Source organism: Trachurus japonicus, chromosome 11 (genome assembly GCF_045865225.1).
Source record: "Trachurus japonicus isolate A0001 chromosome 11, Traja_1.0".
NCBI lineage: Eukaryota > Metazoa > Chordata > Actinopteri > Carangiformes > Carangidae > Trachurus > Trachurus japonicus.
This window is the reverse complement of record NC_140917.1, coordinates 6,781,042-6,792,844: the sequence shown is the minus strand read 5'-3', so window position 1 is coordinate 6,792,844 and position 11,803 is coordinate 6,781,042. Positions and strand designations below refer to the sequence as shown.

At 40.7% G+C, this 11,803-nt stretch overlaps 1 protein-coding gene across 1 annotated transcript; it reads left to right on the top strand.

The window, feature by feature from the left end:
• The first annotated feature begins 274 nt into the window (after nucleotides 1-274).
• Nucleotides 275-10,980, top strand: LOC146978071 (major histocompatibility complex class I-related protein 1-like). Its single transcript, XM_085790474.1, has 8 exons — nucleotides 275-323; nucleotides 502-771; nucleotides 2,512-2,790; nucleotides 3,111-3,413; nucleotides 3,568-3,660; nucleotides 9,295-9,573; nucleotides 10,659-10,763; nucleotides 10,928-10,980. The coding sequence occupies exons 1-8, from the start codon at nucleotides 275-277 to the stop codon at nucleotides 10,978-10,980; spliced, it is 1,431 nt and encodes a 476-aa protein (XP_085646600.1).
• Nucleotides 10,981-11,803: the final 823 nt, after the last annotated feature.

Sequence of the window (11,803 nt, the reverse complement as noted above, 5' to 3'; positions counted from 1 at the left end):
TCTGTGATGTGAGGATCCTCAGCTCATGGTTTAATGTTCTTATAAAAGTGTGTGAAACTTGCAGAAACGTCGAAATGAGTCACAGATTCAGGAAACGCCCCAGCCTGATAAAACAAGACATTCCTTGATGATGATGATGATGATGATGATGATGATGATGACATCATTGTACCTGTGCCAAGACTCCATACCTGAGTTCACCTCCCCGAGGAAACAGTGGAATTACAGCGTCTGTATCATCGGTGCTTTGATCGTCCGTCCGTGGCAAAACCAAATGGAAAAGTTACTTTTGTTTCTTCTTCTCTGTCACAGTTCATCAACAGGTAGGAGGATCACATATTTACTGAACTCTTCACTTGACTTTCTGCTCAGCTCTGGACTTTTTGCTTCTGTGTCACACTGCTGCATGATTTGGTTTCACTTTTATCTCAACAGGATTTTAAAATGAATCTGACTGAGTGAAGGTTTATATTTATAATGAAAATCTTTTCTGTCCCACAGTGAAACACACCCTCAAGTATTTCTTCACCATATCTTCAGGAATCACAAACTTTCCTGTAGTTGCGGTCGTTGGACTGCTTGATGACGTTCAGATAGTGTACTGTGACAGCAACATAAACAGAGTAGAACTAAAACAGACCTGGATGAAAACAGCAGTAGATGAAAACCCTGAACATCTGGAGTGGTACACTGGAGAATGTCTCAAGCATATACCCGTCTCCTTCAAGGCCAGTATTGAGAGTTTGAAACAGCGCTTCAACCAAAGCGGAGGTAATAAGTACAGTTTGTATTCACTTGTTATTGCTTAACTGCTCTGATGTAAATTTAAATGACTATACAGGGCCTGAACACAAGAATATGTTGGACTTTAGACCGTATATAAAAGCAGGATAGAGTGAAGTTAGATTGGCTTATTAAATCCGTGAAAAAACAAGGTCCATTTTGTGCAGTTTTCCTCGTCAGGTCAATGGATATTGTGCTTTATTAAATTAAAATTTAAGATTTAAAAATTGGAACAAACTAGACGACACAGTGAACAATGTTCTGTAACTTCTCACATTTGACCAGTTGGAAATAAAACAAAACAGTTAAAGGGATATTCCGGCCTAAGTGGTCCAATGCACCGTGACAGTGAGTTAGACCCCCCCTCGAGAGATTAAGTCTGCTAACCGCTAGCTTCTCTAGTTGTAGCAACTTTAGCAATGGCCGCACCATAACAAACAGCGCAGTCTATTTATCCACGCGCATCAAAAAGCCACTCATAGCCTCAAATAATGCTCAGAACAGCACCAAACGTCATCAACAGTACAAACAGGGTCCCAGCACATAATACGAGGCATCAAACATCTGTTAGCTTTGCCTGGTTTCTATTGAAAAGAGACGAAAACATCTCACCCACTCTCTTCCAGTTATACGCTATGCAGCAACTTTCCGTGTCCAGCTTAAGAGTCCAACAACACATGTCTGAGGCCGACTGGCAGCACAAACATCTGGTTTCAGTGGCCACCGACAGGCAGTGACCACCACACTGACCACTTGATTCCCCCAGGTCCAGCACATAGACTCCACCACAGCTGCCCCTCTTTGACTTTACTCCTCCATTTCCTTCAGCTTGTCTTCGGTAAACTCGGTCTCAAACTGATAGTGGCGCCCATCAAAATGAAACCAGTCGTCATTGTTCTCAAACTCCATAAACACAGCCGTGTTGTCCCTTCTGTTATGTCTGCTTCACTATGTTACAGACAGTCTCTTCTTGTAACAAACGTCGTCCTGATCTCGCATGTGACGTTGCGTCTAATCTCGTGCTTGTTTACGTGATTCTCTCCCGCAAATATCTAAAGTTAGAATGACCCGATTCTGTTCATTTCCATGTGAACACTCGATAATAACTTTTATAAACTGATAGGCAAGATACACAGGAACTTTGGCTGCATTTCAGTGTTGTCACTGCCTGTCGGTGGCCGCTGAAACCAGATGTTTGTGCTGCCAGTCGGACTCGGACGTGTGTTGTCAGTGCCTGGACGCTATCCTGGACGCGGAAAGTTGCTGCATAGTGTATAACTGGAGTGGGTGAGTTGTTTTCGTCTCTTTTCAATAGAAACCAGGCTAAGCTAACAGATGCTTGATGCCTCGTATTATGTGCTGGGACCCTGTTTGTACTGTTCATGATGTCTGATGCTGTTCTGAGCATTACTTGTGGCTATGAGTGGCTTTTTGATCGCGGTTTGCGCATGGATAAATAGACTGCGCTGTTTGTTATGGTGCGGCCATTGCTAAAGTTGCTACAACTGGAGAAGAGCAGTTAGCAGACTTCATCTGTCAAGGGGGGGTCTAACTCGGTGTCACAGTGTGTTGGACCATGGGTTCAATTTATGCCGGAATATCCCTTTAAAGTGATGTGGCCTTTTTAATGCACTGTCTTTATTAAATCCAGTTAGGAGTGAAAATTAAATGGAGGAAGATGCATCATCTGAACTCAGAGTCCAGTGTTAACTTCAGTCTCTGTCTCAGGTGTCCACATCTTACAGAGGATGCATGGATGTGAATGGGACGATAAGAATGGAGACGTTACTGGTTTTAATCAATATGGTTATGATGGAAAAGACTTCATATCTCTGGACCTAAAGACACAGGCATGGGTCGCTGCCAAACCACAGGCTGTCACCACCAAACTGAGTTGGGATGCTGACACAAAAAGAATAAAAGTCAATGAGTACTACTTAACTGGGCTTTGTCTTGACTGGCTGCAGAAGTACGTGAACTATAGGAAGAACTATCTGCTGAGAACAGGTAGAGTCACATGACCTGATGTAGTTTGATGATCACAACAATATTGATATCGACCAATCAGACTGAATCACCACTGTATCATTAATATCTGACCAATCAGGAGAGACTGACCTGTTTGGTGCTCTGACATCATCTCAGTCGGCTGGTGATAGTCAGTGAACAGTTAGTGTGAGTGAAGTCACGTTCACTTCTTCACCGTTAGAAGAGAGAGATGCTGTTGTTGTTATGTGGAGCTGTCAGAAGATGAATGTGTGAGTCTGAAGTGGAGACCAACAACCACCAGTCTAACTTACCTGTTGTCTCTCTCTCTCTCTCTCCAGCCCCCCCCTCAGTGTCTGTCCTCCAGATGACTCCCTCCTCTCCAGTCAGCTGCCACGCTACAGGTTTCTACCCTCACAGAGCCCTGATGTTCTGGACCAAAGATGGAGAGGAGCTTCATGAGGACGTGGACCAAGGAGAGATCCTCCCCAACCATGATGGATCCTTCCAGATGAGTGTTGACCTGGACGTCTCATCAGTCAAAGCTGAAGACTGGAGGAGGTACGACTGTGTGTTTCAGCTCTCTGGAGTGAAGGACGACATCATCACCAAACTGGACAAAGCTCACATCAGGACCAACATGGGTAAGAGTGACATCAGCAGCTGAGCTCCAGCACTATCACTCTAGAAGAGACCGTCTTTAGGGGAAAGTCACATGAGGATCCAATAAGATAATGACACTAATTTGATTTATCTGTGCCAGTCTTAATATCTCATTTATTTATTGTTGTTCACCAGAGAAGCCCAGTAACTTGTCCGTCATCATCATCCCTGCAGTGGTTCTCCTCACTCTTGTCTTCATCTTTGGTGGATTCATGATTTACAAGAAAGGTGAAAGAGATACTTGATCTAATGATTGTTACAGTTGATGCTTTTATCCAGATTGAAACACTGAAACAAGCATCAGTTCTCTGCTCTGCATCGCTCCTTCAGTCATATTCAACTGTAACTGAAATGTTTCCTCTGTTTTTAGCCAAGCAACGAACACCTCCAGCTTGTGAGTAAAACTTATTTAATTTCGTTTTAAATGATCAAAGAATCTTAACTCCATGAATCACTGAAAACACTTTTCTCTCATTTTTCATCTCCATGTTAACAAAAGTTAAACTTTTATCTCTTTGCTGCAAAAGGAGTTTCATTTAGGCTAGTTTTCAACTTTCTGCTTAGAACAGGATGAGAACGTAAACTTACACCAACAGAACATTTTGATGATTACATCATGTCTGTCACATGTGTCCACTTGCCCAATGTGTATATTAATAACACGTCTATATTATCTTAATAGACCATGTGATCAGCTCTATGAACACCATCAGCCTGAGAACAGGAAGCTGAAGAAGATTCATTAGTCAGTTTGAGTTGTAGTTTATTATTTGAGCCAAACGCTCTCGGCTTCCTCAGTAAAACTTCCTGTGGTTGTGTTTGATCTGCTGTGATTAAAAGTGGAGGAGGGACTGAGAGTGTGTTCACTCTGCTCTTCCAGCTCCTGTCAACAGCTCTGAGCTCCATGAGAGACTGAGTCCAGAGAGCTGATGAAGACTGGGACACTTCATGTGGAACAAGTCAACCTGACATGGACTCTTCACACTTCCTGTTGGCAGTCGGACGCCCACCTGGCAGCACATGATGTTTAACCTTTGGGCGTGTACTTGTACGCATAGGGCCTACTTGTACATTGAAAGTGCATACTTGTACACTGAAAGTGTGTACTTATACACTGACATTGAGTACTTGTACACTGACAGTGCGTACTTGTACACTGACAGTGCGTACTTGTACACATACATTGCGTACTTGTACATTGAAAGTGCATACTTGTACACTGAAAGTCTGTACTTATACGCTGACATTGCATACTTGTACACTGACATTGAGTACTTGTACACTGACAGTGGGTAATTGTACAGTACACTGACACTTGTACACTGACATTGTGTACTTGTAGACTGACAGTGTGTACTTGTACACTGAAAGTGCTTACTTGTACACTGAAAGTGTGGCCTATACTTACACACTGACAGTGCATACTTATACACTGACAGTGTGTACTTGTACACTGACACTTGTACACTGACATTGTGTACTTGTAGACTGACAGTGTGTACTTGTACACTGAAAGTGCTTACTTGTACACTGAAAGTGTAGCCTATACTTACACACTGACAGTGCACACTAACATTGAGTACTTGTACACTGACTTTGCGTACTTGGATGCTGACGGTTTGTACTTGTACACTGAAAGTAAGTGCTCTTCTTTATCGTGTACTACAAAGAAGTGTGCAATTTGAGAGACTTCTACCAAACTTTAAAAAAAACAAAAAAAAAACAACAACACACAAAAAACAGAGCAGATTTGTTATTTACTTTTGGATTCATTTGTTTCTCAACAGAGAAAAACATCCTCACTTTAAATTGTATTAGTTATTGGACAGTATCCTTCAAATATCAATGGCTGTTTTTTCTATTTTCAATAGTCTAATTTTTTCAAAGGTGTGTCGCCATATGTTGGTAAAATGTCTCCTGATTTGCAGTCTATTTAATTTACATAAATACTAAATAACCACTGGAATTATGTTTTATTTCCATCTTATTTTAATCACTGTCACTGAGTTTATGATTCATTTTTCTGTCCAAAACACATGCGGTTTCACACATTAAGATCTTTACATAATGTCAATGGTGAACTAAATTTATGAAGCATTTGCCAAATCATTGAACACACACTGTCTTTAAAGGCAACAGTGTCTGCAGCAGTAGTTTTAAGATTAAGATTTAAGATTTAAGATTATACTTTATTATCAGATCACTCTGAAATTTGTCTTGCGTCCCATGACGTCCAAAGTTTCACACAAATAATAACAAAATACAAAAAACATACATTTACAGAAAGCATAAATGTTACCCTCAAAAGTCACCTTTAAAGAAAAACACAAACTACCTCCTAACTGCATTCACAACATAAATCCAACATTACAAAGTGTCTTGGTGCAACACCCAGTGCTCAGTCTGTACATGAACCTTAGGGTCTATTTAGAGACCAAACTCTGATTTAACAGTTTGACAGACTGAGGGACAAAAGAGTTCCTCAGCCTGTTCAGTCCAGCTTGTGGATCTCTAAACCTTCTGTTTGATGGCAGAAGCTGATATTCCTCGAATAACACATGAGAGGGGTCAGATGAGATATTACTTGCAAGAGACAACATTCTTTTAGTGCAGCTATGCTGCTTGAAAATGTAACTCCAAAGTTTGACCCACAATCTTTGAACAGATATGTAGCAGTCTGGTTAGTTTGGTTTTAAGTTGGACAGACAAACAACTAAACCAGGCACTAATTCCGTACTGCATAACACTCTGCACTATAAATTGAAAAAATAATAACAGGATGTGTTTGTTTGCTCCAAATGACCTCAATCTTCTCAAAAAATAAATACGTTGTTGTACTTTGCAACAAATAAAGTCTACATGTACACTCCAGGACAAAGTAGCGTCCACGTAGATGCCCAGATATTTATAGGTGGAAACTTGTTCGATCTCAGCATTATGTACAGTAACTGGTGGAGGGTATGAACCCACTGGGAGACCAAAAATGATTTCTTTTGTTTTCTTTGAATTAATAATGAGCGAATTGTTTTCGCACCACTTCACTAATCTGTCTGTAGCATGCTGATGAACACAAGGATCATCTTCAGGGCTCAACAAAGACAACAGTGTAGTGTCGTCTGAAAATTTCAAAATGAAAGTATTTGGACATTCTGTTTTACAATCATCAGTATAAAGTGTGAAAAGCAACGGAGAGCTCACACAGCCCTGAGGTGCTCCTGAGTTAGTAACAATAGAAGATGAGTATGTCTGGTTAACTTTAACTATCTGGTTTCTATTCGTGAAAAATGAATGGTACCAGTGAACTAGATGAGGATTAATCTCCATTTGAATCATCTTTGCCAGTAGAAGTTCTGGCTGAATTGTATTGAATGCAGATGTAAAATAAAAAAAAAGAGCCCTACATTTAGGCTTGTCTAGATGTTTCAATATAAGATGTATTAATGTTACAACTGCATCCTCTGTGCTACGATTTCTCTTATACGCAAACTGGAAGATATCCAGTTTGTCGTCTACAGACTTGGTGAGCTGTTTAATCACAATTCTTTCCAAGCTCTTCATGACAATAGGAGTCAAGGCCACAGGACGATAATCACCGAGTTCCTTGGGGCATGTTTTCTTCGGAAGAGGTATTATACAGTATGTGAAGTCTTCCACACCTCTGGAATTATGTGAGTATCAATAGAACACTGCAAAATAGGTTGCCACACAGGCGCCAGCTCATCCGCAAACGTTTTCAAAATAAATGCACTCAGGTGATCTGGTCCTGTGGCCTTCCTCTGATTCAGATGTTTAAAGGTATTCCTCACTTGTTCAACAGAAACATCAATTTTGTCTGACTGCACAGGTACAGCTGAATTAAGAATACTGGCAACACGATCTATATTACCCCCCTCATCAAACCTGGAGAAAAAGCTGTTTAACTGATTAGCAAAAATTACCTCATTCTCTGCTACTAATGTCTTCCTGGTATTTGACAACCCAGTCATCCTCTTCATAGTGTCTCATAATAACTGCTTGGTGTTGCTGTCTTTAAAAGCCTTTTCTAATTTTAACTTATGCGCCCTCTTTGCCTCCCGTAGCTTCCCCCTTAGGTCTTTTTCTACACGCTTTAATTCTATTGTGTCCCTGTTCTTGAAGGCTATCTTCCTCAAATTCATAGTATGCTTAATATCCTTATTTATGTGCATCTTATTATTTGGATAGATTTGTATTTCCTTAGTTGGTATCACTGTCTGCACACAAACATCTATGTAATCTGTTATCACTGTTGATGTCTCATCAAGGGAGCCATGATGATGAAACTCCTCCCACACAGTACAATCAAAACATGCTTTAAGTGTTTCTACACTATCAGATGACCAGACTCTAATGACTTTTTTCTCTGGTTTACTGCTCTTTAATTTCGTTTTGTAAGTTGGTACAAAATGAACCACATTATGATCTGAATTAGCTATTGGTGGTCTGATCCTGGAAGCATACGCCCCCTCCACATTTACAAAGCATTTATCCAGCAGCAGTACTTGAACCAGCAGCAGCAGTATTGTCTTTATAATCATGAAACTGGGGCCAGTTACAGTAACATCAGGTTCATCAGGAGCCACAAAGCTGCTGTTCACACAGTTGGTGACTGGAACTGAACTCATTGATAACAAAGCTGATATCAATGAAATAGCAGAGAGGACTCTGACCTTAACTTGTCCTGTTGATTATAAGAAGGTTTGTTATCAGAGAGTCTATAAATCATTACCGTTGTACCTGTCACAAGACTCCACACCTGAGCACAAACATTTCAACCTCCGCTTGTGGAGACACAGCAATGTAAACGAAACAAAATGGAGAAATTACTTTTGTTTCTTCTTCTCTGTCACAGTTCATCAGCAGGTAGGGTCACACTTATATTGAAATTTGTTTAAATTTATTTCACTCTTCACTTTACTTTCTACTCAGCTCTGGATTTTTACTCCTGTGTCACTGCTGCATGATTTGGTTTCACTTTTATCTCAACAGGATTTTCAACTGAATCTAACTGAATAAATCACATTTATGAGGAGTAAAGGTTTATACTTATAATAAAAACCTTGTCTGTTCTACAGTGAAACACAGCTTGAAAATTTCATCCACTCTGTCTTCTGGAGTCACAAACCTCCCTGAGTTTGTGTCTGTTGCATTAATTGATGACATTGAGGCAGGATCCTGTGACACCGACACAAACAGAGTGGAACCAAAACAGACCTGGATGAAAACAGCATTGGACGATCACCCTGATCATCTGCAGTGGTACAACACAGAGTGTTTTGGGTTTCTGCCTCGTTTAAGATCCAGGATTCAACAGGTCAAGCAGAGTTTTAACCACAGTGGAGGTAGGTACAGTCTGAACTATGTTATATTTAATGTTGTTTTGCTGCTAAACAATGATAACCAACTGATTCAGTGTCAGTGACTCTTCAAAGTAAAACTACAAATGTGTTTCATCACCGATGTTGTTGAGACCTCAGGAAATAAACTGTGTCACTGAGAAACTGAGGTTGGTCCTAATAATATATAAACCATTACAAACCAAAATATAAACCACAAATCCAGTCCTCTGATTATTCATGGCTCCTCCAGATATGTATATGTATATGCTGTATATGTATACATACACACAAACGTAATCAAAGGAGGACTACAGTCGAAAATTGGCTAACACTGGCACATTTACAGTTATGTTTATTAATGTGCACTGTCCTCCCTAAATAAATAAATAAAATAAATAATCACTCATTATCTGTTTTTGAATCCTGAGCAGCTGTGAAAAAGGTCTAAAACTGATCATCTGACCAGAAGAGAAATCATCTGTCCTTGTCTCTGTCTCTGTCTCAGGTGTCCACATCTTACAGAGGATGGGTGGATGTGAATGGAATGATGAGAGTGGAGAAGTTAATGGTTTTCTTCAGTATGGTTATGATGGAGAAGACTTCATGTCACTGGACCTGAAGACACTGACATGGACGACTCTGAAACCCCAGGCTGTCGTCACCAAACTGAGTTGGGATGCTGACAAAGGGAGAATAAAACGCAATGAGAACGTCTTAACTCAGATTTGTCCCGAGTGGCTGAAGACGTACTTGAACTATGGGAAGGACTTTCTGCTGAGAACAGGTAGAGTCACATGACCTGATGTAGTTTGATGATCACAACAATATTGATATTGACCAATCAGACTGAATCACCACTGTATCATCACTCCTCAGTCTGACATCACCTTGTTTTAAGACCTGAGTTGGTCCTGACCAATCAGGAGAGACTGGCCAGTTTGGTGCTCTGACATCATCTCAGTGGACTGGTGATAGTCAGTGAACAGTTAGTGTGAGTGAAGTCACGTTCACTTCTTCACCGTTAGAAGAGAGGTGCTGTTGTTGTTATGTGGAGCTGTCAGAAGATGAATGTGTGAGTCTGAACATGTAGTGGAGACCAACGACCACCAGTCTAACTTACCTGTTGTCTCTCTCTCTCTCCAGTCCGTCCCTCAGTGTCTCTCCTCCAGAAGACTCCCTCCTCTCCAGTCAGCTGCCACGCTACAGGTTTCTACCCTCACAGAGCCCTGATGTTCTGGACCAAAGATGGAGAGGAGCTTCATGAGGACGTGGACCAAGGAGAGATCCTCCCCAACCATGATGGATCCTTCCAGATGAGTGTTGACCTGGACGTCTCATCAGTCAAAGCTGAAGACTGGAGGAGGTACGACTGTGTGTTTCAGCTCTCTGGAGTGAAGGACGACATCGTCACCAAACTGGACAAAGCTCACATCAGGACCAACATGGAAAATGTTGCAGTCAGAAATGATCAAGGTGATTAACACATTTAAATTCTGCTTTTTCCCCCTCCCACATTCAATCACCTACCACAAAAATCACATGACACAACAAAGGAGGAGACCTCAAAGAAAACGATGTGTTCAGCTCTTCAGTTTCATTATAGCCAAGAAAATCCTGCACATTTGTTGTGTCTCTTCCTGGTCTGCAGCGCCTCACTGTGGAGAAAAGCTCAAAGTGCAAAGAGTGAAAAGACTCACTGACAATCTGCAAAGCTTCATCTTTATGTTTAATTCATGTTTCTGTCAGAAATCTGATGAGGTGATGAGTGGATGAATGTGACACATGATGAACTCATGAGTCTCTGCTCTAACCTGCTTCACCTGCACATTGTGTGATGATGGTTTTGTTTCTTTGTGTTTTGTTGAACAGAGAAGTCCAGTGTCACGACCATCACCGTCGTTGTTGCAGTGGTTGTTCTTGTCGTCGTCCTCATTTGTTCTGTCGTTGGATTTCTGGTCTACAAAAAGAAGACAGGTGAGAGAGTCCAGCAGCTGAGTGGATGTTTGTGTCCAGGCTGCAACACTGAGTCAAAATGTGATAAAGCAACAAGTGACAAGACTCAGAGTCTGATGAAACTCTACACTTCAATATGAAAATGTTTGACAAGTCAACTTCTTCTTCTTCTCTTCTGTTTTCAGCTGAACTCCCTGCACCTCGTAAGTACAACTTGTTTTTCCTCTACTGCCTCTGAACACATGAACGTTACAGTGGGTTAAAGAGCTTTAACTAAACTGTCCAGACAGGAAGTTCAGTGTGTGATGATGAGTGGACTAACAACATGTTTGTGACTTTTACAGCTCCTGGTGACTCTGAACTGACTGAGAACCTGAATCCAACCTGAAGCTCTGGGATTATTTTCTGTAAACAGAGTCTGAGTGACAGCTGCTTTTCTACTCTGAAGCTCTGAGAGTGTCATCTGTATATTTAGATCTGTACATAAATTTGAAATAAATATATATTGGTAATGAAAAATATTTTCTCATTTGCGTTATTTATTTTTTTTTACAATCAATTATACGTCTAGATCCAATCATTTTTTAGACCAAGGTAGGACCGCCCGCCTGATTAACATATATGACCACAGAAATGAATACTGCAGAAATAAAGAAATACAGTATAACTAAAATTACTAAATAAAAAGTAAAAGTACTTTGTCATTATCATCATGTGAGAAAGTGATCTGAGTTTACTTTATATAAATATATATTATATATTTTTTAGTAGCAGACAAGCTGAGACAGAGAGCTCTGAAGAAACAGAACAGAAAAAACTGGTGTGAAACTTGTACAGAATAATCTTTGACACGAGTCACAGATTCCCAGAGACCCAGTTCATCGCTATGGAAACACATTTTTGATAAGAATTACGTCATGTCCTTTTGCACTTCATGTGGTGACGATGACATCACGTGCCAAAACACCACACCTGAACGTCAACGCCTCAACCTTCCTCATTGTGGAAACAGCAGAGAGAAGTTAAAGCGTCTGTATCATCGGTCCTTTGTCCGTCTGGAA